At 37.4% G+C, this 27,256-nt stretch overlaps 1 protein-coding gene across 2 annotated transcripts; it reads right to left on the bottom strand.

The window, feature by feature from the left end:
- Nucleotides 1-1,526: 1,526 nt before the first annotated feature.
- Nucleotides 1,527-18,671, bottom strand: LOC133305007 (phosphatidylinositol 4-phosphate 5-kinase 5-like). Of its 2 annotated transcripts, none has more exons than XM_061505112.1 (8): nt 17,494-18,671; nt 4,159-4,326; nt 3,744-3,909; nt 3,534-3,650; nt 3,006-3,199; nt 2,685-2,823; nt 2,524-2,588; nt 1,527-1,815 (listed from the first exon to the last, which is right to left on the bottom strand). In XM_061505112.1, the coding sequence occupies exons 1-8, from the start codon at nt 18,669-18,671 to the stop codon at nt 1,527-1,529; spliced, it is 2,316 nt and encodes a 771-aa protein (XP_061361096.1). The 2 variants fall into 2 exon arrangements, with proteins under 2 accessions (XP_061361096.1, XP_061361095.1); XM_061505111.1 differs by having other exon boundaries at nt 2,524-2,596; nt 2,693-2,823.
- Between the last annotated feature and the right edge of the window lie 8,585 nt (nt 18,672-27,256).

Here is a 27,256-nt window from a genome sequence, read left to right as displayed (position 1 = left end):
AAGGACATATGGGATGTAATTACCGCGCTTCAACAGCATATAGCTCACAGCTTTGCCACATGACAAAACCACAAGCTAGGGGGCGACTGATCCAGATAAAATATAGGCCCATTAGAGGCCCAGTGACATACAAAGAAGCCCAAACCCATTAAAGATCCAAAGCAAAGCGCGATGGACAAACATCGCGCATAAGACGCGATGCCCTCACCGCGCTGGACGAGACGCGATACCAATATCGCGAACAAAACCCCTTTAAGGAAGCTAACTTAAGGCCCAAGGCAATCCCACCGTGCCTTTATACCAATAAACGAAAGACAGCACCAGCTTGCCGCGACTCTACAACTGGACATTAGAGAAGCTAAGGCTACTCAGGTCCTAGCACTGACCTGCAGCCCAAGCCTGGCCACTCAGAGGCCAAGCCGCCTTGCTAAGGCGGCATCCTAAACATTACATAAGCAGAGGGTACAACACCAAGGTACGATCATCCTTTACATTAATAGCATACAAACTCCTGCCTCTGATACTGACTTAAGCATCGGAGTGTCATCGCAGGTACCCCCCATTCGAATCCAACGCGCTACAACAAAGGACAGAGATAGAGTAAGATCCAACCTCAACTCCAGGCCCAAGACCAAGAACAACAATCTATATCTCAACCGTGTGTGATTTGGCTCGATACATACTGGCCAGCCCATATTGTATTTGGTCTCATCACTTACCAATAACAAACACTGATAGATAATCGCTGCATATAGCAACAAGGAAAAGTAAAGAAATAAAAAAAATTGAACATATACATTGATCTTCCATTTTACTTTATAATAATATTGGGAGTTAGATCTGCTCATGTTAAATAAAATATGATATGGTCATGTAGAGAAATCACAATCATCGAAATATAAATCAATAGTGATGATTTTGTAACTACCTATTTCAATATTTTTATCTTTTCCTTATCACCATTGATCTACATTTGCATGATTATAATTTCCTCACATGATCATATCATGTTTTATTGGACATCAGATAAACCCCTCCCATCAATATCACACTAAATGTAAAAATTCCTTGTCATCCCCTTTCCATCTCTGGGAGAAAAAGGAATTATAATCTACCAAATGTGTACAAGATGCAACCACAGAGTAGCTGTTGCTTTCAGCATTCTCTATGATGTGTTCATCAGTTCATGTATACTATATAGCTGCTGCACTATACATAGAATGAAGCAAAATAAATAAACAAAACAAATTAGGACTAGTACCCAAAGTCACGTGGATCTCAATTGCTGTCCCACTAACGAAAATTTTAAAGGCTACTGAAGGAAAATTTGCTCCGGCAAAGTCTTATACTTACATATTTGCAAAATGATTGTTTTACACTTTCGAACCCGTGACCTTTCGATCATAAAGGAAGAGCAAGTGTATATTATATTCTACTGATCCCTTAATAGTTAATGCTATATGGATACTACTTATTTTTCCTTTTAGTATACTCCCACATATGAAAAGCAAAATTGTGTATGCTTTTCAAGAGTCTTCAGAAAATATTCTGAAAATGAAGTCACGAAAACGCTTTGAGTATTGTTTAGGATCAACAGCTGATATTGAGGTTGGGTCATATTGAATGGACTTGTAGGCATGCTCAAGCTTCTTGGTGATGTCATAGTCTTGAAGTACGTCTATGATGCCAAAAAACAAAACAACCTCGTAGAACTCTCCAACTGGTTCTCCTACAAGTTGTAATTCACAACCACTTCTTCTCATTGTCCTTTCAACCCTTGCTGGCATATTCACACCCAATTTGATACTCGCCCACCTGAATATATAGATGTATTAGCCAACAAAGCATAACTAAAGCAATAATGATCGTGCAGATCAATGAATCATCTCATGTTTAACTTCAACGTGATCACGTAATGTGAAAAATCTCAATCATTCATTAATGACTTAAAGGTCAAAATTTTAATAACAAAACTAGTAAAATGGAGAAGTGAAAATTGCCATTTTAATTGCTGGCCGGCCATTGATGTATCAATGAATGATTTAGATGTTAGAGAATAATATAAAATATTAAAAAAGACCATCACCTAACACTTTAAGGTTTTGGGTTGGAATGGTTCTTTAATATGGTATCAAAGCTTCAGAGATCACGAGGTCACGAGTTCAATCCTCACTGCCCCCACTTTCAGATGGAATTAAGAATAGCACAAGGCAGACCAAAAAAAATGGGTTTGTGTAGCACAAGGCAGACCAACAATGGGCTTGTGTCATATCTACGCTTCAAGCCCAAAGGGTTCTTGCATGAGAGAGTGTGTTAGAGAATAATATAAAATATTAAAAAAGACCATCACCTAACACCTTAAGGTTTTGGGTTGAAATGGTTCTTTAATATGAGATTTTTCATATGGTCATTTTTAAAACTTCAGAATCTTTTGCACATCAAATAGTATACTCTCTATATGCTAAAATAACCTATTCAAGTTTCATTACAACATTGTCTCAAACTTTCAGAATTACATATGACCTGGAAGGATCTAGAAGAAGTTGATCCACGTCTACTCTTGAAATATGTGGAGTTCCGTCACTCTCTGAGTCACATAAGATTGAAAAGCCAAAATATTTCTATTAGTTTCTAAGAATTTAGGTATGACATTGAGATTGTTGAGTATTTCAGATAAAAATAAGAAAGGTACCACTAGGAGTCCGAGATCCTGAAGGAATAAGATCCCCATCTGCTGATATATCTTTGAAATGAATACCAACCAGCAAACTATAGTCCATAATTCCCTCCTGTTCCAGAAGCTCACAGTCCCTATCAATTTGCCTGAGATAACAAAAACATGCTTAAGATGCTTATTTTATTTGGACAGGTGACAAGAAAAGAAAAGAAAAAAATTTAAAACTACTACTCATATTTGGATTTGCAATTGTTCAACATATAGCAGACTAGACAGCATAAGGATGAGAAAATCAGATACAAACTATTGTACTGAAATCTTCCATCACCTGCAAAATTCTTGATACCAAGTTCTTTGCAGTCTAAATATAAAATTTAGATCAAGATCTTTAAGGATAGTGGTTTCACTAATCTCTGTCTCAGGCTTATCTGTTATCCGGCCAAGTGAAGAACCTTTCAAATCAAAGCGTCTATTGATTGTATACTCAGAACAAAAGAGGTTACCCATTATAATAAACCGAACCTGCAAATCCAAACATGTTATAAAGATTATGTTAGGGAAATATAATATATTTCATCACCTAACAGTTTAAGCTTTTGAGTTGAATTGAATGTTTTACATGATATCAGAGCATTGGTGACGAGTTCAATTTTCAATGCTCTCATTAACAACTTAAGTTGTTGCATTGAAATTATTCTTGACAAATTATAATACTTATTATTAATTCATATTTCGTAGTTCTATCAAACTATAGCGATTAATATGATCCTATAAGGATAAACAGAAGTAAATGTCAAAAACTTCAAAATTCAAAACAGTCATAAAACTATAAATTTCTATGATCCTATGAGTATACCTTCTTTTGAGTAGGTCCAGTTAACTTTACACAATGCAGGCCATAAAACTTTGTCAGTAGAGCATTCTCAAATACCCGAAAATGATTGTAATAAGCTGGAAGCATTCTCAAAAGAGCCTGCAATAGAATTCCAGCATAGCCAAATTAATAAGAACATGCCTTGATTTACAAGAAATTTCAAATGGAGTCAAAGATAAGCATGACACTCACTTTTGCTTCTGCTTTCTTCATTGTCTTAATCATGTAACGGTCATCATTGGTCAAGTAAAAGAAGCTGCCACTTTTTCCAGGAGAGGAAAGTTCACGAAGCGCGTCATCTCCACATATGGATATCATGTAATCAGCTGCATCAACCTTGAATAGCTTCCTAAGAGCTCTGAGTGCAGAGTTTGAGTTAAAAGTTGATTAATGGTAACATGGAAAAATTCTACCATAGCTTTATGTTGGATAATGACAAGAGAAAATCTTAGGTACTTGAATGAAAGAGAGTGCTATATATAATATATCAAGGTCTAAATCTAGAGTATTAAAGTTAAAAGGAGTGTACTCATGGAAGAATCTTATAATATGAAAATAATGAGCACAAACTAGCAGCAACAACATATTAAGTATTAATAGGGCTTACCTAAAAACTACAGGGCAATAGTCCTTCCACTTGAACTCAATTGAAGCATGTGGTGGAGTATACTTGGATCCTTCAGGAGGAAATCTTGTCCACACCTTCTCCTTGGAGTCAAAAGCTGAAGGCTTCAGATCAAGAGATGCTGAGGGGGCAGGTCTTCCAATAGCATGCCTATGCAACAACTCCAAGAAATTCTAATGACTAATGATTGACAAATACACAGCCAAGATGACATGAAACTATGAAAGCAAAGCCAAAAAAAAAAACCTATATATGTTACCCTGTAAAAGTGGATTTAAAGAATAGAGTGTAGTCAAATTATTTTGTAAAATTCAAGCGTCATGAATAAGTTTAACTAAAGAAGATAGATTTATGGAGAAACTTAATTACATTTCGTTCATGTCAGAAGGGATGTCTAATTTTTTCTTGGAAACTCAGTTTATCTCAAGCTTCAACCTTACAGGTTGAAATCTCTAGCCATGAAGCACAATGAAAAGCTGAGCCCCTATTTTATGGCCCATATAAGGCACCGGAAAAGATTGTATAAGCTGCAAGACAGCTGGAAGTTTTCAAGTGGAAGAACTTACTATACATTGAAAATACCTGAGAACTCTTTTATTGATACAGCAACAATTCCCTATTATTCACCTTGGGGACAAGGTGAAAGTGTTGGGAGGGAGTATTCATAGGAATATGCTTTAAGGGTGTATTTTCGGAAGGGTCAGAGGGGATCAAGCCCTTCCCATGCTGAGTAAGCATTTTCCAATTGGCGGGAGCACTATGTTAGGAGGGAATGATACATTCTTTAGGGAGGTTTTCTTTTATTGGAAATATTTTTTGGGAATCCAAATGTGAGTGATAAAAGTCTCACGTTAGAAAAGAATAGGTTAAGCATAACACATATAAATGGAATGACCTATGCACTTAATGCCTTAAGGTTTTGAATTGGATTGTGACGTCGGACCCCTTGTTGTGGGTTTATCGTTTAGGTCCATTTGATATGTGGATAGTGTGGAATCAATGCATTTCAAAATGAAGATTCAATAATACAAGAGTTTTGAAGATAACAAACAAGTTTGAAAGAAGACTTCAAGAGTGATGCAACTTACAACAATCAAAAAGAAGTCCTAGGAAAACATCCAACAAATACAATACGATCAAGTCCAAAGAAAAGATCAAGAGTCAAGCTACAATGAAGTAACCTAAGTCCAAAAACCTACAAGCAACATATCTATAGGAGTTAGAATCAAATGTAAAGTTAATTGATTAATATTGCATGAATGAGCTCGGAGAATACTTATTTTTATGCATGCATCTTCCATGACTTTAAGCACTTGAAAGAAATTTAAAAATACATGGAAAATGTCATTGACATGTTTTATAACTTCAAAGTATATTTATCAAGTCAATGTATTTCATAAAAAATGGTTGAAAGCAAGTTGGAATGCATTTGAACTCAAAATTATTGCATTATTAGTTGTTGTCAAGAAAGTAATTGATTACTTTGTTGACCAGTTATCGAATACTTTGTTGGAGACAGAGTAATTGATTATTTGATGTAGTAATCGATTACTTCACGAAAAGTAATTGATTATTTACTAACCAATAAGCATTCCAATGGCTATAAACAACTAGTTTTGGTCCAATACTTATATATACTCATTTATTACGCCTCCAACCAGTTTTCAGTCATTGTTTTATTGAATATACAATCCTTATTGATTATTCTTCTTGAGTCAAACACATCAATTACTCATTCTTATTCATCTTGATCATAAACATTCTTTGAGCACTATTCTTGTGATATTCATCAATACCCATAAGCTTCAACTTGTTCAATCTGTACTTCAAGAGTGCTTAATTATTTCTAAACATTCTCCTACTGTACACTTGAGTTGAGGGTAGCAAGACCCTAGTGAAAAGGTTGCTCATAGCCTTAGAAATTAAGTGGAAGTGTAAGGTGTCTGATATGAACCTTAGAAGAACCTCACCCCAAAAGCTAGATCAAAAGATAGAAGAGCCCAAAGTTCATATAAACCCCACATTAGTCACCCATATAACCAATGTGGAACTCCAAATCCTATACCTTGGAGTAGGATCGTAACATTCTACCACGCTCCGCAGCCCCGGCGCACATGTGGGCTAGCTTTATGCTAGTCTTTTACTAGCCGTGGGGGAACAGTGCAATGTCAATATTATCACCCGTGCCACTCGATTGCAACTGGGAGACATGTGAAAGGCTCTGATACCAATTGATACGAACCTTAGAAGAACCTCACTCCAAAAGCTAGCTCAAAAGATAGGAGAGCCCAAAGTCCAAATGAATCCCCCACATTAGTCACCCATATAACCAATATGGGACTCCATGTGCCATATCTTGGAGTAGGATCATAAATTTATGGCTTACAATAGTAAGCATTTTAGAGAATTACACTCCCTTAACAATTTTGACCATGTTGATCTAGCTACTAAGTCAACATCAGGTGAGGAGAATATGAAAAACGATTAGAAGTGAGAGAATAAGAAGAGAAGGACGTAAGGAGTGTGGCATCTTTTGGGACCATTTGGAATTCTGGGCTTTTTGGTGAGATCAGGGGCTCTCCAACTCCTCTGAATCTATCTTTTATTTCCTTTCATTTTTACACTTCGTGAATGTTAATCTGTCTCTGAAATTCTAGCTCATTTAGTTAGTACCAATTTGTATCCAAAATTCAGGTTCAATGTAATTACAAACACATATGTCATTTTCAGTTTTACATTCTTTTCTAGAAATTTCCGTTTGAGTTGTTACAATTGGTATCAAAGTTCTTTTTTCCTGGGAGCGCTGAATGGTTTTGACCAGAACTATGGATCATCGAATGGAAGCAATGGAGGCAAGGATAGGTAGAACAAAGGAGGGAGTCCAGCGTGTTGAAGCAGGATTAGCAGATGTGCTTAGAGATCTTCATGAACTCAGAGAGGAATGTCGCTCCCCCAGTCGCCACGCGGAGGTCGATAGGACCGAAGAAGTAGAGACTCCCCTGATTCCGTTGATGGATAGCAGGATGGAGTACACAAAGGAGAGAATTTTGGGAGGAGGCTAGAACTTCCAACATTCTCCAGCGAGAATGTATACGATTGGTTGAACAATGTTAATAGATATTTTGAGGTGAATCGTCTGAACGATAGGGAGAAACTGAGGATTGTGATGGTCGTTCTCGAAGGGAAATCCCTCCATTGGTACGCTTGGTGGGAGAAGAACATTGTCCATGCTACTTGGGGGGGGTCATTCTACACAGAGATGTTGAGCAGGTTCCAACCGAAATTGGATGGGAACCCCTTACATAAGCTGTTGAGTTTGCTTCAAAACAGGACTGTGCAAGATTATCGACTAGACTTTGAGAGGATTAGTGGGATCTTGAAGCATGTGGATGATGAAGATCTTTGTGGAATCTGGTTGAGTGGGTTGTCGAATTACATACATGAGGAGCTTCTGATGGAACCTTTAGACACTTTTCCATTATTGATGAGGAAAGCCCAACGTATAGAGAAGAGGAATTGGGCTTGGGCAGCAGAGGAGGTAGGAGGAAATGGGCCAACGCGATGGGGAGGGATTTCCAAGAGAGCCTAAATTCCAACAACCCGTTTACCCAATACCAAAACTAATTCTTGGTTTATTGGTCAACAAAATACGGACCAACTTAACCAACATACTAGGTTTACTCAAAATAACTCCAACCCAACAATCACGACGCAAGAAACTTCTAGAATGGAGGTAGCTTCACAACAAAACCCTAGTCCCACCATTCCCGTCATGCAACAGCCATCGAAAAGTTAGAGTAGCACCAGCAGTCTTAGTGGGAATCATCGTTTATCACAGGCGGAGTTACAAGAGAGGTCGCGCAAGGGATTGTGCTTCAACTGCAAGGAGAGATGGAATCCTAGCCATAGTTGTGCTGTGAAGAATATTAATTTGTTGATGATAGACGAAGAGGGGGAAGAAGGCGACATGCAAATGAACTAAACGAGTAGGGTAGTGGCGATTTAGGAGGAGGAGACGTTACAACTGCGCTCGCAAAGCCTGTTAGGGCACACTAAAAGCAAAATGATGCATTTATGGGGCGTAATAAACAGAAGGCGCGTTATAATGCTGATTGATAATGATGCATCACATAATTTCATCTAGACTGAATTGGCTGAAGAACTACAACTGGAGACAAGGCAACACCATCATACCAAGTCGAAGTTGGAAATGGGGATCGTATAAGGTGCAGTAGAGTGTGTTGAAGGGTAAAAATCCAAATACAATGGGTTGTTGTTTTACAGGATTTGCTCCTCTTTCGCTTGGGTGGGATTGATGTGGTACTGGGTATGGACTGGTCGAAGGATCTAGGCAATGTAATAGCCAATTTTCGTGAACTAACTATTTGCTTAAAACATGAAGAACGGAAGGTTAAGTTCAAGGCTGAATCTGAGTTGTCTAGAAGTATGGCTTTGCTTAAGTCCACTATAAAGGCTATTAAAGGTGAAGGAGAGGCATACTTTTTGCAACCAAAGATTAGGAACATATTGATTGGGCAGAGCTGAACTTGTTGTTGGAGGAGTATGCTGATGTCTTTGCAACACCAATTGGGGTACCGCCTAAGAGGAGTAGTGATCACGCTATCATTCTCAAGTCTGGCACTGAAGTCCCAAATATTAGGCCTTACAGGTACCCAAGTTATTAGAAAGAGGAAATTGAGAAAAATATTCTTGAGTTATTGAATTCTGGTTTTATCAGACTAAGTGTGAGCCCTTATTCAAGCCCTATGATTCTAGTCAAAAGGAAAGATAATAGTTGGAGGGTGTGTGTTGATTATAGGAAGTTAAACAAAATGATAGTGTCAGATAAGTTCCCAATGCCCATAATTGATTAGTTGATTGATGAGATTAGAGAGTCTTGCATCTTCTCAAAATTAGATCTGAAATCCATATTTCAAGAAATCCGTATGAAGGAGGAGGATATAGAAAATATTAGTTTTAGGACCCATGAAGGGCATTACGAGTACCTAGTAATGCCCTTCGGGTTGACAAATTCCCCCTTGACTTTCCAAGCTTTAATGAACGAGTTCCTGCGACCGTTCCTTCTAAAGTTCGCTTTGGTTTTCTTTGATGATATATTATTATATAGTAAAACTAGAGTGACCATCTTCAACACTTGCGGATAGTGCTAGAAACATTGAGGAGGCAACTATTCCCTATCAGAAAGAATTGCACTTTAGGACGACACAAATTAAATATTTGGGGCATATAATAAGCCATGGAGAAATTGCTGCAGACCCAACCAAGACAACAGCAATGTGATAATGGCCCACTCCTAAGGATGTGAAAGGGTTGAGAGGGTTTCTAGGCCTGACTGGATATTATATAAAGTTTGTCCAAGGTTATGGAATGCCTGCCAACCATTAACCGACCTACTAAATGTTAGTATATGGATGTCCTAGAGACAATCTTTTGATTAGATTAGGACATATGTGGGACTTTTATATTGTCGCAAATAAATAAAAAGCATTATTTATCCTATTTCATATTTTATGTCAATATTATAGTTAATATTTTATATGAGTAACTGGATGAATCCCTTGGAATAAAATAGGTATCTCTTGAGTATCTGTGATGAGATCACGATCATGAAGATTCAAGGATACTGGATGTTTATTCCTAATTTTATGTTCCTAGTCTAGAGACACTGAGAATGGGGATCAATGATCTCGGGTAAGACTAGCACGACTTATCTACTTGTATTCTGATGCAAGGTAAAGACCTTATGAGCTACAGATATGGAGATGTCTTAGCTAAAGTCATGGGTGGACCTATAAGGGTATAGCTCGCACTGAACAGACCCACAAAGAGACTCTATGAGAAAATCTTACAAAAGTATCATTAGAGCAGTCTCTTAATATTTGGGTATGTCTTTCCTTAGACCATAAGTTGTCACCTAGACTGTGTTCTAGAAAGCATGTTTTGATTGTATACCTCGTCTGCCTGAAACATGGAGACTCATAGGTATACTTTTGGACATGTCCTGAAAGAGCACAGGCCTAGGGTGATAAGCTGAAGGAATTCGTCAAATCTCTGTAAGGGATTAGGTTATCTGTAAACCGGAGAAATCGGGATGACATTTACAGGACTCGGGAATCTATGCATAGTAAAAGAGATCATGAGATGATCTGTCTTTAGAGTTAGTAAATTGAAGATTCCCTATTTCAAATAAAGCTTACCCTAAACCGCAATGGTTGATACGTTTCCTTGCCCTAGTTTTAATGGGAAGGTAACCGAGATGAAAGGAAATACATACGGTAACCAAATATGTATAATAGGATGATTATGTCATTAACCTAACTAGCTCTGGGGCAACAAAGCATTGTTAGTGCTCTGTGTTGTCATTAGATGGGTTGTGAGCTTGTTGGGCCCAAGCCCATTTATGTCAGTGGCTATGTTGGGCCTAATGGGTCACACACTAACACTTTATTGTCATGATAATATAGCATTAAAGGTATTGAGCCTAATAATGGTTGTTAGCCCAAGAAGAAGTTTGGAAGCCCACCTAAAAGGGAAAAGGGCGCATGGATCATGTAATGGGCTTGGATGGTCTAGGACATTACTAATTAATTTAATCAGTTAAATTAATTATCAAATATTTGAATTTTGAATTTTGAATTTGAATTTTGAAATTTGAATTTTGAAATTCGAATTTCGAATTTGAAATTTGAATTTTGAAATTTGAATTTTCAAATTTGAATTTTGAATTTAGAATTTAAATTTTGAATTTGAATTTTGAATTTAAATGTTTGAAAGTTTGAATTTAAATGTTTGAATTCGAATTTGAATTGGCTATGAAAAGTTGTTTTATAACAAAAGGATAAGATAAGATCTTGTTGGAACAAATCCCTAGGATCAAGAGGAGATCTTTAATCACATCCAAGGCTGAATTTGGGGCGCCACTTTGGTTGTTGTGAGTTTCATCTTGACAACCAAATAAACTCCAAATCAGATTTGGTTTGTTGAGAGAATCAGTGAGCTAGTTGGTTCAAATTTGAATGCAACTACACAATGTATCTGGACTGTTTTTGGGGCTGAATTGGGCACACCATATGGCTTGCCATATGATGTTTGTTAAGTCAGATTTTTGTTAAGATATTGACTTGATATCATGAGGATATGATAGGAGGTTGTTGGCAAGATTTGATTTTGCAACAACTCCATTTTTCCTCTCTATTGGGCGCTACTTATGGTCAGATTTTTAGAGAAAACTCTGATCCAATTTTGATAGTTCTCTCATCTCCTTTGGTCATCCTTTTGTTAGGCTTTTCTTAAGAGGTTTTAAAAATTAACCTAGCTATATATCATCAAATCCATGCGCCACTTTTGTGAAGTTTTAAGCTGAAAATTTCACTCTTCTAAACACTTTTACCTAGTCTCCTCCTTCAGACATTGGACGCCTAGCAAGCTTTTGTGGTGATCAATTAGTGGCTTTTCAAGAAGAGTTCTTGCATCTTGACGTGGGGTGGTGTGGATCAATGTTAGAGGGTTTGAACCCTTCAAACCTGACACTGATCTCCTTGGTGTTTGAATCACAAACAAAGGTAACATCATGCTATCTTAAAGCATGAGTCTTGATTGTATGTGTGATTCCGCATGAAAAATTTTGTTTTTCCCTCTCACATGCTTCGGCCTTCAAGGTCATTTAACTTTCACTAAAAAAAGATTATTTTCATTAGAATGATGATTCCCAGGCTGCTTTTGAGCGTCTTAAATCAATCATGTGTGATTTGCCCACATTAGCTCTCCCTAATTTTAACAAGCAATTCATTATAGTGATTGATGCTTTAGGAAAAGGGATTGGGTTGTGTTAATGCAAGATGGTAGACCCTTGGTATTTATTAGTCAGGGGTTCTCACCAAGAGCCCAAGGAAAATCAATTTATGAAAAGGAATTAATGGCCCTTGTCTTTGCTGTCCATAAATGGAGACAATACCTCATGGGGAGGCATTTTGTTGTCAAAACCGATCAAAAAGCCTAAAATACTTAATGGACCAAAGAGTATTAGGGGAGGATCAACAAAAATGGATGTCCAAGCTATTCAGGTTTGATTTTGAGGTGTAATATCAGCCAGCTTGTGAGAATGTGGTGGCTGATGCTTTCTCGCAAAGAATGCAATTTTTCCACTCCAATGGTCATTTTGCCACTAATAGAACAAATTGAGGAAGAATAGCAAACAGATCCTTGCTTGAGGCAGGTAATACTTGACTTGTTGAATAATCTAGAAACCCATCAAGGATTTCAAGTGCAAATGGGATATTGATGTTTAAATATAGGTTGGTGGGACCTAAAAATTCTAAATTGATTTTTGTTCTCCTACGAGAATTTCATGAAACCCCTATGGGAGGGCACTCTGGTTCTTTAGAACCTTCAGAAGGATCTCCAATCTGATCTATTGGGAATGAATAAAGAAAATCATTCAAGCCTATATCTCCCAATGTGCAGTCCACCAACGAAGTAAAGCCACAATTTGACACCAATGGGGTTGCTGCAGCCACTCCCAATCTCGGATCAGGTATGGGCAGATGTGTCCTTAGATTTTGTTGGGGGACTACCTAAAGCTTGTGGAGTTGATATAGTTCTGGTGGTAGTGGACAGGCTCTCAAAGTATGCCTATTTTTTGCCACTATCCACCTTTACGGTGCTCAAAAGGTGGCATTGCTTTTTATTAAAAACCTTATTAAATTGCATGGTCTCCCACATACCATTGTTTCAGATAAGGATGAAGTATTTCTTAGCCATTTCTGGTCAAAGCTTTTTAAAAATGTTGAAACCTCTTTGCGGTTCAGTCCTGCTTGTCACCCCCAATCCAACGGACAAACGGAGATTGTAAATAAATGTTTGGTGACTCATCTCCAGTGCTTTTTCCAACCTCAGCTTAAGTAGTGGTCCCATTGGCTGCATTGGGAGGAATACTGGTATAATACCACGTATAAGGCGTCTACTAGAATTACCCCATTTAAGGCTTTATATGGGACTGATCCCCCGTCATTATTTCGAGTAGGGCATGGTACTAAGGTGGCGAAAGTGGAAAAGATACTACATAACAGGGATATTATCTTACAAGAGGCTAAAACATCATCTAACTAAGGATCAAAATCGTATGAAGTCCAAGTTGATAAACATAGAAGGGATGTCGAATTGGAAGTCAGTGATATGGTTTATTTGAGAATTCAACCCTATAGACTAAAGACACTAACTAGGCGCATTAATGAGAAGCTCAGTCCTCGATATTATGGCCCCTGCAAGGTAATAGAAAAGGTGGGGGCAGCAGCATATAAACTGGATTTACCTGTCAACTATCTTATACATCCTGTTTTTCGCATATCGTTGTTGAAGAAGGCAATTTCTGTTTTTGATCATGTCCCACCTTTACCACTAATGCTCATAGTGGAATTTGAGTTACAGGTAACACTATCTGAGGTCTTGGAATGGAGGAAAATAGCTGCAGGTTTAGTTCAGTTTTGATTCATTGGAAGGACTTACCCCTTTTTGAAGATTCATAGAAGGATTCTTATTCTCTTCATCAGCAATTTCCATTATTTAACCTTAAGGACAAGGTGCTTAAATTGGGAGGGAGTATTGATTCAAATCCCCCTAAATTTATGGTTTACCGTAGGAAGCATTTCAAAGAATTACACTCCCTTAACAATGTGAACAATGTTGACCATGTTGATCTGTTGCTGAGTCACCATCAGGTGAGGAGAATGTGAATAATGCTAACATGGATGCTGAGTCACCATCAGGTGAAGAGAATGTGAAAAACGGTTAGAAGGGAGAGAATGAGAAGACGAAGACGCAAGGAGTGTGGCATCTTTTAGGACTATTTGGAATTTTGGGCTTTTGGGAGGGATCAAGGGCTCTCCAACTTCTCTGAATCTATCTTTTATTTCCTTTTATTTTTACACTGTGTGAATGTTAATTTGTCTCTAAAATTTCGGTTCATTTTTTGAGTACCAATTTGTATTCGAAATTCAGGTTCAGTGTAATTACAAACATATTTTAGAAGTTTGAATACAAATGTCATTTTCAGTTTTACATTCTTTTCTGGAAATTGTTGTTTGAGTTGTTGTAGTGTCCAAGAACCAAAACCTTTTCAAGATTGTAGTGGTTTATTCAAGCACCCTTGAATCTTGCTCAATAGTGAAATTGAAGGCTGGACGTAAGTCACGGCGGTTGTGACCGAACCTGGATAAACATAGTTTGCACTTTTTCTAAACCTTTATCTCTTTACATAAGCATTTCTTTCATACTTGGCATATTTAGATTCATATTTATTGCTCATCATTTGCTTACATTAGTTTATACTCATCAAACTTTACTTATCTTTAATCATATAATCTTAAGAAATTTGTTTTTAAAGAAAATGAGACATTTTGTGAAAATATTTTAAAACTCAATTCACCCCCCCTCCCCCCGAGTTTTGAGGCCACTTGTCTAAGTGAGTATTTGGAGATGGTGGTTGGTGCTCGAGTTTGTAGGCTGCGCAAACCCATGTTGTGGACCACGAGACTTACCCACTCTTGGTTGGTAACCCCATCAATACTCGAAGAAGCTTCCAAAGGGAGTTGACAATTGTAGGACTCACTTGAGGGGAGATTGTTGAAAATTCAAATGTGAGTAATAAAATTCCCACAATGGAAAGGAATGGGCTAAACATAGCACATATCAGTGGAAAAACCCATTCACTTAATGTCTTAAGGTTTTGGGTTAAATTGTGGTGTCGGACCCCCTTGTTGTAGATTTATCGTTTAGGCCCAGTTGATGTATGGATGTTAGTCTTCCCTAATTGGACACCCCTAGCCGCTGCACAACAATATTTGCATGGATTTGTAAGGGAGAAACTAGGATAAATAGGGCAATGATAGAGAGCATTAGGCAGACAAAAGATGTAAATACAAAATGGAAGAGTAAGCTACCTCTCGAATGCCATTAGGACTTAATTAAAAATATTAATATAAAATTATTAAAGTGATAATATTAATTATTAATGTAGTTATCACGTACCAGCTTAAATTTTATAAAAAAAATCAATTCAACCTAAAATTTTAATTTGGTAATTGATAACCATATTAATATGATTTTATATTAATATTTATAACACACCCCCTCATGTAAAAGCTCTTGAACTTCAAGCACGAATAATGTATAGACTCATTTTGAGAGCAATGAAGTTCGAACCCGTAACCAACATAGGTCACAAACTTTAGTGATTTTATATTAACATCTCTAACACACTATAATTTCATTTCCTTGTTATTGGTTTTTGCAATGAACCTGTTGATATCCACAATTTCATATCGATTATGTTATCTTTTCTTCCCATTTATATTATATATGTTTATGGTTTTGAATCCTATGAATTGCTATCAAAGTTGAATCTACTTATATCATATTGATCTGGATGGCTTTCAGATCAAGAGATGCTGAGGGGGCAGGTCTTCCAACAGCATGCCCATGCAACAACAAAGGAATTCTAATGACTAATGATTGACAAATACAGTTAGAATATATATAAATACGATTTCAACTAAATGGGTCCATTTTGAATTTCTCAATGATCAGAATAGTCTTTTTATTTGTTAGGGACTAAAGCGGGTATTGTGAAATTTGCTAAATACCAAAAATGGTATTTACTCTAAAAAATAAGTGTGTATAAGATAAAATGTCTAACGTATTTAATTTGACTATGCTTGTCTTCAATTGAGATATTCAATTTCTTCGTGAGATCATTTTATGATAGGAGGGAATTGTGCATTTTGTTAGGGAGGCCATGGGAAATATTTTCAAGGTTTTATAAGGGAGAAACTAGGATTAATAGGGCGCAATAGAGAGCATTGGACAGAAGTGGGTAGAAAGTGGAAGTTTGGTGTCTCTCGAATACCCTGTACATTTTGATTTTGTTTAATCGTTTTTGTTTTCTCTAATGAACTTAACATCATTTATTTTATCTTTTCTTCCAATTTCACCTATGTTTGTGACAATCATTTCATATTAAAATTTCACGAGATCAGATAGGATGAAATTTTAACATAAGAGAATCTATTTTCATGTGTTTGGTTGAATCATGTCAACTGGTATCAAGGTTTTGGGAGTTATACTAAAGGATATTGGTTTAAGTGATACATACTTAATTTCATACTTAATTCCACTTAAGTAAGGTCTTGGATTCAAGTGCTTATAAATGCAAAAAAAAATTATAAAGTTAGTGTTTGACAACTGCTGTTCTAAGAATATGATAGGAGATAAATCATTCCAAGATGGTGTGTGACTTTTTGTGACAACCAAAAGTAAAATTATCAGAATAAATAAAGTTGATATGTAACTTGCACTCTCCATTTACAATGTTTATTATGTCAAGGAATTAAGGCATAATTTTTGAGTAACTGAGGAACGTGTCCGTAGATCAGAGAAGAACCGGGAAGAAATCCTACGAATTGTCAGATATGTCAAGTTGTTGCAAGTAACGAGCGAGAACATTGTAATATTGGGTCACATTGTTGGAGACTGTAAATGATACCTTTTATCTCAAAAGAATTTTGATGTATTCTCCTAGTCGAAGTAGGTTTCCTTGACAATATCCCAGATTTCCTTTGTTGTTGATTAGAACATAAAGTTCTCTAATTTACAAATTTATTACTTTGATCAACCATGACATGACCATGTGGTTCTTAGACTCTTACTTCTTGTATTTGGGGTCAGATTTTGAAGGGGATTCGTCAATAATGGTAAGGAATTCATCGTTGCCCTTAGGACAGATTTAGAACAGTAGAGGTAGTTTTCGGCATTGAGTTTGTTGCCCAATTATGAGTATGAAACAATGTTATTAAACCCGGAGTGATCATTGACTTGGTCGGAATACTGGGTTAACTAGTCATTGGTTCAACCATTGACTTTGGTAAAGTTAGAGTTGTCTCCCCAAAGGAGCATGGGTTTGATAAATAGGAGTAGGAGGAGTCATCCTCTATAAGAGAGGTGGTGTTAGAGAAGCTGCTATTGTGGGACTCATAACAAGGATTTTAGGTTTCTTTTTATGATTGAGAGAGCTCTGGCATCATAAAGAAGGGAGACTTGTGGAGCTATTGAATTACATTTGACATAAGCAGCAATTTCAAATCTATTTTCTTTGGTTTATTTGGCCTTTAGGTTGTTCTGTTACTATAACTTTTAAGTAATTTTTTTCTAATCCAAAGCACAACAAATAAGATTGCAGAAACAGTCTAGATTATTATTTAAGATTTTTTTTTTAAAAAAAAAAATCCCAAATTATAACATTACCTGATTCCAAGTTGCAAATTGAGCATGAGCTCATAATTTTTGTGCCCTTTGCATATGGTCTCTCCCTGCCTCTTTGATTTCCTTGGTGCTTTCAGAGTATGGAGTTGAGTCCTAGCATCATCTATATGTAAACCTAACAAGTCTTCATCCAAAGCACCCCCTCTAGTTGGAGTTCTATAACCACTGAAATCACCCTCCGCACCACCCCATATTTGCATTCTATCACTTGGCTTCTCAAGCCCTACACTTACCCTTCCATCCACTGACATTCTCCTAGGCTTAGCACCATCCCCTCCTTTTGTAGACCTCCACACTGCAAGTTTCTTCTGTGATGGCAAAATTGAAACCTTCTCCCCTGGACAAATTGAATACTCACTCAACTCATTAAACACTTCTTGAGGATCCCACTCAAGATGACCCTCCTCTGATGTCCCACAAGGATAGTATGTTCCACTTTGATCACTTGGATCCTTACTCCAATTCCCCACATAAAAACTTCCATCAGACCATTTGAAAGTTCCATTCCCTTTAGGCAAACCATCTTCCCAATACCCCTCATACCTATTCCCATTACCCCAAACAAATGACCCTTTACCCCAAATAGTCCCATTCCTCCATTCTCCAACATAATGGTTCCCATCCTTCCATTGATATCTCCCCTGCCCATCTTCCAACCCCCTTCTCCATTCTCCTTCATACCTATCCCCATTGGCAAAACTCTTCACACCATGACCATGTTTCAAATTCACGACCCATTGTCCCTTATAAGTATCCCCATTAGAAGCTGTGTATGTTCCTGTCCCATCCATATAACCACTCTTGAATTCCCCTTCATAAGTGGGGCCAGAAGGCCAAGTGAACCTACCTTTTCCCATTGTTTTTCCTTTGAACCATTCTCCAACATACATGCACCCATCTGTCCACAAGTATTTTCCCTTTCCATGTGGGAAATTATCTGCCCATTCTCCTTTATAGTAATCCCCATTGGGGAGAACCCTCTCTGCATGATATAGTTCTGATGCATCGCTTCCACTTTGATCATCTTTGTTGTCTTCTTCGTCTGCATGGGCAACATGTGTTGTCCCAAATATGCTATTGGCACGCTTCTTAGCAACTGCTTGTGTCTTACGCACTGTGGCCTCCCATGCCTTCATAACACTGCTATCTTTACCCATCATTGTGCTTTTCCTTCTTCTTTTTGTTCTTCTTTTCCACAATTTCTTCCCTTTTCTTTTTACATTTGGAAACCCTTTCCGACAAAGACTTAATCTTTAAGAAAATTCATGGATACCCAGATGAAGAAAATGAAAAACGTTGTTGTATCATGGCAGTAACATGCATATTCATGGATACCCAGATGTAGAAAATGAAAAATATTGTTGTATCAATGGAGCAACAACATGCATATTCATGGATACCCAGATGAAGAAAATGAAAGATGTATCAATGGAGGAACATGCATGAGAGGGGAATGTGAAATTTCAAAGATGTCTTTCTGGGAAAGCAAACTTTCTTTCTGATGAACCGAAACCAACGTGCATGTTGGCATAAGATTTTTGGTACCTCATGTTTCCAAACATTCTGGGAGCATGTTAGAGAACATGCAATGCGACAACTGTGTCACTGGCAAAGTAGGCCAGAGGACCCTGTTCCTTAATTTGGTCAACGTTGTTAACCCAAGTAATTCATTATGGAAATGTGATAATTCTTTGAACCAAAACCGTAAAAAATTCATGCCTCATTGAGTCAGAGGTGCAGCTTTTCTTACCATGATTGAGAGAGAGACTCGTTCATTTCCTACAACCTCTAAGAACCGTGACATATATGCACACAAGTGCTAAATCAAGGGGTATGTTTTACTATTCTTAGGCTATAACAAATTTTCCGTTTAGTGTCTGTTTACTACTGCGCGCAATCACTGTCAAACCGTGAGTAATTGATGCCAGGATCTGATAAAGAATAATGAATGGCAACGGTTCAATTGTGGTACTTTTCATTAGTTTAAGTGTACAACACTCGGAATGTCATTTTGGTTAGCATAATTAACAATAAATTCTAAACTTCATCTTATTTTTGGATAATACTAGTAAGTACTTATTTTTTTTTTTAAGAAAAAAAAAACTGGGTACTTTTTAAGTATTTATTATTGGTGAACTCAATTGTGTTTACCAATAATCGTTTGTTCAAGTGGTAAGGAATTTATCCCCTTAATCAGAGGTTTTGAGATCGGGTAATCAATCAACCGATGGATATATCCAACTCCGCCTATGTTTACGCAGTATGTCCAAAATCAAGACAAAGGAAGAGGATTTGCGTTAAGCATAGCGAGCCGATCGTAAAAGAAAGCAACTAATCTTAGGTCTTAAATGGAAATTCAAGTTATTTTTCTATTACAGTCATATTATACCAAGGTTCTGCGTTGAGTCTTTATCTTTTTATAGAGTTATGGATGATAAACAAAAGATATTCAAGATGATATATGTGTCATGATGTATGTTATTTGCTAATGATATTGTATTCATTGATGAGACCAAAGCTTGTATTAACAAAAAATTAAGAGTTTAAAGGATTTACATTAAGTCACAGTAAGAGTGAGTATATATATGAAGTGTCGGTGCTTATGCTAGGACAAGAGGTACTCGACACAAATCTCTTTAAATACTTGGGATCAATATTGCAGAAAGGGGGTGAGATTGATGAGGATATGAACCACAAAATTAGAATAGGTTGGTTGAAATGGCGTTTTCATTTAATTTTGTTTTTTTGGTTTTTACTTTTTTATTTACGATTCTTATTATTTTTTATTTATTATTCAATTTTTTCGTCAATTATTTATTATTTATTTTTTTTCGGGTTCACCGACCATCAACTCCAACTGGTTTGGGATAAATATATTATTGATATTGATTTATTATTAATGAATTTATGTTGATTGATCAAATTATCCTCATTTTAAAGGGAAATCGTTATATCATGTTGTAAGAAATTGGTTGTGTCATGTTATAGACACAACCAATCAAACGGTGATAACCGGAGTAAATGAAAACTTTATAGGGCGTATGACACCTTGTTAGAAAGAAAATTGAGTCTAAAATAACATACTAAAATATGAGAGGCTTGTAACCACTAAATCTCTAGCAATGTCCTGATGATTGAACCATGTTCAGTTATGTAAAAATCGTAAAAGTGGGATTTATGCTAAGTGGATTTATGGGAACCCCTTAGTGACTTAAGATAAGCATAGCATGATAGTTAAGCAATTATTTTAATTATTCCGCGTTTAGATTTCAGTTATGATCACAACTTTTATCATTACGTTTTATTATTGTTTTAAATGCCTACGTAATGAAAAGGAAAAAGTTTACTCGTATTTTTAAAATGAACTGTTGTGATTGTAACTGCGTTTAATATCATAATCAATGTTAACAATACCGGTGTGCAATTGGCTGTTACATTTAATGGTATCAGAGCAGTTTACTAAGGAACTCTGATTATGTATAACTGTATTTTGTGTTGCATAATTGTCTGTAAACTCTTTATGATTAATGTATATGTGATTCCTCAATGTGGGTCTGATCAGCTCTTTCCTTTGTGTTACATGTACAGTTATCATGAGGAGGATTCGTGGCAGCCATGGGACACAAGGTGCAGATCCTCCTCCGCTTGATCCGGTTACTGCAATTCTTAATGCTTTGCAGGCGGAGACGGCAGCAAATAGAACTATGACTGAGAACCTGATGAAAACTAATCAGGATATGATGCAGGCCTTCATGACTGAGATGAGGGATGAGAGAGCTCAGCATAGGAGGGGTGATTCTCCTTCTCACACGGCTACGGTGACTCCTACACCTACGCCATCTGTTACACCCCAACAGGGGGAGAGTGGGGCTAGTCATCATACTGGTGAGGCTAGTCAGCCCACTGCGGATCCTACTTATGTTGCTCAGACTTCTGGGGTTGCTGAGCAACTTGATGCTGGTGCTGCTAATGAGCGGAGACTCATTTCTTTCAGAAAACATAAACCTCCGGCATTTCAGGGGTCAAAGGACCATAAAGTTGTTACTACCTGGCTAATGGGTGGATAAGATCTTTCAAGTGATGAGGTGCTAGGATCATCAAAAGCTTATGTACTCGGTTTATATGTTGAAGGGTGATGCCCACGAGTGGTGGTGCAATGTATCTCGCCCTTATGTTATTCAGGGTGAGGAGATTTCTTGAGCCTTGTTTGAGGGCTTATTCCATGAAGAGTATTTTTCCAAGGATGTTCAGGAAGCCAAACAGGGGGAGTTTGATAAGTTAGTACAGGGTTCATTATCTGTGGATGCATGTTTGGTCAAGTTCAATGAATTGGTCAAGTTTTCTTATTATGGGGGTACTCTGCCTACTCCGAAATTTCTATTTGCAAAGTTTCAAAGGGGATTAAGTGAGAAAATTGCTAAACGCATGTCGAATACTATTGTGAGGAACTTTGCTGACTTGGTGACCTAGTGCAAGAGGGTTGAGACTATTTATGACAGGTATCCTAAGTCTAATTCTGCTAATGATCAAGAAGTTAAGAGGACGGTTGGTCCTTCTCGTTCTAACTACAGAGGTGGTCATCATCACAATAATAATAGAGGTAGGGGGTTGCAGGTAAGGCAGCCTTCGGGTTAGTTCAAGAGAGGTGGTGGCTAGAGAGGTGGATTCAATGATGAAAATTCTGCTCCTCAGTGTGAAAAATGCAAGAGATACCATGAGGGTCCTTATACTGCGGCTCCAAATTCATGTTTTAAATGTGGTAAGCTTGGACACTATGCTAGGGAATGTTATAGCAGCACTGGGCAGGCTGCGAATCTGCAGGCCTTGCCATCTGTTTCTACTGTGGGATGTGTTTATACTACAAATGTACAGTAGACAGAAAAAGCACTGAATTTGGTTAAAGGTGTAATTTTCATTTCTAATTTTGACTTGTCTGTTTTGTTTGATTCAGGAGCGACGCATTCCTTCGTCGTGGAATATATGGCTAAGGGGTTAAATTTAAAGGTAACAAGGATTATTCCCCCCATGCATATTACCACTGCTACAGGAGAGGTTAGTGATTCCTCCTTTATTTATAGAGATGTTGAGTTTGTATATGAAGGCAGTGGTTACACAATTGATTTGATTATCTTGCCCATGGCCTCTATTAATCTGATTTTGGGTATAGACTGGTTGTCTTAAAACTACGTAATGATTGTTTGCTGCAGAAACATGTTGATATTATCTCCTGAGAAGCCCATTGTTTGTGTGTCTCCTTATCTGTCTGTCTGTCAAACTGTTAAGGCCTTAAAGGCTGGTGATCTGGGTTATGTGTTCTTGGATGGACTTGTTGGTGACAAGGAAGAAGAAATTTCAAATATTCCGGTGGTTAATGAATTTGCTGATGTATTTCTTGATGAGATATCGGAATTTCTACTTGAGAAAGAGATTGAGTTCTCTATTGATTTGTTGCCTAGTGTGGGGCCTATCTCTTTGGTTCTATATCAGATGTCGCCACTGGAGTTGGCTGAGTTGAGGAAACATATTGAGGAGCTATCTACAAATAATTTTATCAGACCGAGTGTGTTTCCATGGGAAGAACCTGTAATATTCATGAAAAAAAATATGGTTGCATGAGATTGTGTACTGACTATCAGCAGTTGAATAAAGTGACAATTAAGAACAGGTACCATTTACCACGAATTGATGATCTTCTGGACCAGTTGAGGGGTGCTTGTGTATTTTCTAAGATTGATCTCTGGTCCGGATACCACCAGATCCGGATTAAGCCGGAGGATGTGCCTAAAACGGCGTTCCGATCCAAATACGAACATTTTCAATACCAAGTGATTCCTTTTGGGCTTACTAATGCCCTAACAGTGTTCATGGCCTATATGAATCGCATCTTTAAACCCTATCTGGACTAGATTGTTATTATGTTCATTTATGATATTTTAATATATTCCGAGAGTAAAGAGGAGCATATGGATCATCTGAGGACTGTGTTGCAGGTATTGAAAGATAAGAAGCTATATGCTAAGTCGTCTAAATGTGAATTCTAGCTATCTGAGGTGCAATTTTTTGGTCATGTTATTTCTACTAGTGGTGTTGTTGTGGATCGAAGTAAGATTGAATCGGTAAGTGACTCGGAACGACCTAAGACTGTGACTGAGATCAGGAGCTTTTCTGGGTCTTGCTGATTATTATCACAGGTTTATACAGGGGTTTTCTGCAATAGTACTGTCATTGACCCGATTGACATGAAAGAATACTCCTTTTGTGTGGACCCAGGAATGTGAGGAGTGTTTTTTGACTCTTAAAGAGAAATTGACTACTGCTCCTGTGTTGACTCTTCCCAGTCCAGAAGGTGAGTTTGAATTATATTGTGATGCTTCCAAGAAAAGTTTGGGGAGTGTTCTGATGCAAGAAAGGAGAGTGGTTGCTTATGCTTCTAGGCAATTGAAGCCTCATGAGGAAAATTATCTAATGCACGACTTGGAACTTGCTGCTATTGTGTTTGCCTTGAAAATCTGGAGGCATTTTCTGTATGGGATGAAATTTATTGTGTTCAGTGATCATAAAAGCTTGAAATATTTGTTTGATCAGAAAGAGCCGAACATGAGACAGCAGAGATGGGTTGAATTCTTAAAAGACTACGACTTTGAACTGAAATACCATCCAGGGTAAAGCTAATATGGTGGCAGATGCCTTGAGTAGGAAGTCTGTCAATTTGTCTCATATGATGATGTGGGATAATGAAGTAATTGAGCAGTTTAGGGATTTGAAAATAATGGATTTCTTTGCATGTAGAATTTTTGATATTGATTTGACAAGAATTGAGAATGAATTACTTGAGAAGATTAAGGAGACTCAAATACAGAATGATAGTGTTAAGTATTTGAAGGCCAGAGTGGCATATCTTTGAATGAACAGGGGTTATTATTGTATCAGGGCATGATTGTTGTGTCCAAGGAGTTAGCGGAGGAAGTTATGGTTGAGGCCCATAAGCGTCAGTATGCTATTCACCCAGATGCGACAAAAATGTATCAAGATCTCAAAGAAAAATTCTGGTGGCCTGGGATGAAAAAGGATGTTGCTGATTATGTATCAAAGTGCTTAGTTTGTCAGAAAGTTAAAATAGAACATCAGAAACCTGCTATTTTACTTCAGCCACTGGATATACCAGAGTGGAAATGGGAGAGCATCTCTATCGATTTGTAGTTGATTTGCCTCAGACTCAGGCTGGTTACGATTCAATTTGGGTTATAGTGGACAGACTTATGAAGTCTGCACATTTTCTGCCAGTGCGAGTGGATTTCTCTACGGACAGATTAGCAAAACTTTATGTGAATGAGATTGTAAGGCTCTATAGGAATCCGGTTAGTATTGTAAGTGATCAGGCCCCAGAATTTACTTCACACTTTTGGAGAGCTTTGCACCAGGCTTTTGGCACTCATCTCAGGCTGAGCACTGCATATCACCTGCAGACTGATGGTCAGACTGAAAGGACCATACAGACACTTGAGGATATGCTGAGAGCTTGCACACTAGAGTAGGGTACTGCTTGGGACATATACTTGTCATTGGTGGAATTCTCGTATAATAACAGTTTTCATTTCAATCTGAGCATGGCAACGTATGAGGCATTGTATGGACGGAGATGTCAGACTCCTACTTGTTGGACTGAGGTAGTTGATAAAGAAAGATTTGGTCCAGATTTTGTGCAGGAGACTACAGTGCAGATTGAGATGATTAGAGAGAAACTTAAACAAGACAGAATCGACATAAGAGCTATTATGATAATAAACACAGACGGCTTGAATTTGAAGAAGGAGACCGTGTATTTGTGCAGTTATCTCCGGTCACGGGTGTTGTCCGTGCATTGGGAGTAAGAAAGCTGAGTCCTCGGTTTATTGAGCCGCATCAGATTATGAAAAGAGTGGGATTAGTAGCCTATCAGCTTGCCTTACCTCCACAGTTGTCGAATCTACACGACATTTTTCATATGTCACAGTTGCGGCGTTATGTTCCGGATGAATCACATGTGGTGATACCGGATGATATTGAAATTCGGGAGAACCTGAAGACTCTTGTAGGTCCTATGGAGGTACTTGATCGCAGTGAAAAGAGATTGAGAAGCAAGAAATTCCAATGTTAAAGAAATTCCAATGTTAAAGATTCAGTGGAAAGGACGTACACCTGAGGAGGCTACTTGGGAGCGAAAGGACGAGATTCTCCAACTATATCATGAGTTAGCAGACATGTATGATTGAATTTTGCGGAAAAAATTTCAAAAAAGAGGGGTGAATATAACGCCTCATAATTCTAAGTCACATAATTATAGTTAAAATATGGGTTAAAGGGTAGAATTAGTGAAAATTCTGAATTCAGAGTCAAAATACATAAAAAAGGTAAAACGGTAATTTGTCAAACACGTAGCCCTAGTAAATAAAATATGAGTATAAGGTCTCAAATGAAAAAAATAACCCTGGAAATGGATTTAGAATGAAAAATTGAGTGGTTAGAAAAGTTTCTGGAAAATGATGAATAGTATTTTTATCAGGTAAAAATACAGCGGTACAGTTGCACCGTAGAGCGTGTCGAATGAATTTTGAGCTCTAGGTTTTGAAATAAGTTATAAATGGTACATAGGACTAGGAATTATGATTTCTAATGAAAATTGATTGAAATTAGGGTTTTTGGGGAATCGTGCCTATAGGGCACATAACAGCTTAAAACTGTGATTTCACCGAACGACCTGAAAACTCCGGATTCATCTGATCAAGGAAAATTAAAGGAAATTGGTGAATGTTAAAAATTAAAGTTTCTACATAGTCTAGGAATTAATGGACGTTTAATGGATTAAGCGGGAGATTTGAATTAATTTGAAATGCACGAGGTGGCAGTGGGACCCACCCACTTATGTTATAACATGACAACTAAGCAAGTGGCACTAGTCACTCATCTCCCTCCCTTCTCTCTCTCTTGAACCCACGACCATGGAGGTGTATAGGGGAGGATTTTTTGTTTTGATTTCTTAGTGATTTAGCCACCAAAATCAACAAAGTTTGTCATCAAACTTCAAGTAAACAACCATCCAAACACAACCATACCATCCACAACCCTTGAAACCCTCTTGTTGGAGAGAAAATTGACACCCATTGCCACGAATTCTTGAGGAGACTTGGTGTTCTTGGAGTTGTTGCTCAAGTCATTGCTTGGGTATTACTTGGTGGAGTCCTAGCCTTGATTGTAGGTAAGTTTCAACACATTTCATTGGATTTAATTCATGAACCCTAGAGAATGCTTGTATGGATTGATGTGGTTGGGGACTTCAAATTGAAAATGTGTATTAAATAAAAGTGGCTTAGAATGATATTTTATGTTGATTGAGCTCATAAAATTTATTGATGAAAATTATGGTAACTTAGGCAATTTTGATGTTGGATATGCTTGACTTTGTGAATTGGAATTTTTGTAGGATTGAGTTGTGGAATAATTGTATGAATTAATTATAGGATTGTATGATGTGTGGAAGTGTTGAATTGAATTAAAAATTCTTTGGTATACATGCATGTAGATTTTGGTCAAGTGAGGCTAAATAAGGATGGATGTTGCAAAATTCATGTAATTGGTGTTGTGTTTTGATCTAAATTTAAATGGGTTGTGTGTTGTTGTGATGCATGTGGATTGGAAGTGAAACCATTGGATATGCCTAAGTGTTGAATTTGGCCTAAAAGAGGGAAATTAGGAAAGTTGAGGTTGA

This window comes from Gastrolobium bilobum, unplaced genomic scaffold (assembly GCF_033153095.1).
Source record: "Gastrolobium bilobum isolate Gb01-03AN ecotype WA unplaced genomic scaffold, APGP_CSIRO_Gbil_v1 utg66792, whole genome shotgun sequence".
NCBI lineage: Eukaryota > Viridiplantae > Streptophyta > Magnoliopsida > Fabales > Fabaceae > Gastrolobium > Gastrolobium bilobum.
Note: the sequence above shows the minus strand (reverse complement) of the source record. Positions and strands in the feature narration are given on the sequence as shown.

Excerpts from the sequence above, each read along its gene's own strand:
- LOC133305007 (XM_061505112.1), bottom strand. The coding sequence starts at position 18,671 with ATGATGGGTAAAGATAGCAGTGTTATGAAGGCATGGGAGGCCACAGTG. Across the intron at positions 2,824-3,005 it reads TGGTATCAAGAATTTTGCAG|GCAAATTGATAGGGACTGTG; the intron begins GTGATGGAAGAT and ends TTGTTATCTCAG. Across the intron at positions 2,589-2,684 it reads GGACTCCTAGTGGTACCTTT|GAGAGTGACGGAACTCCACA; the intron begins CTTATTTTTATC and ends TTATGTGACTCA.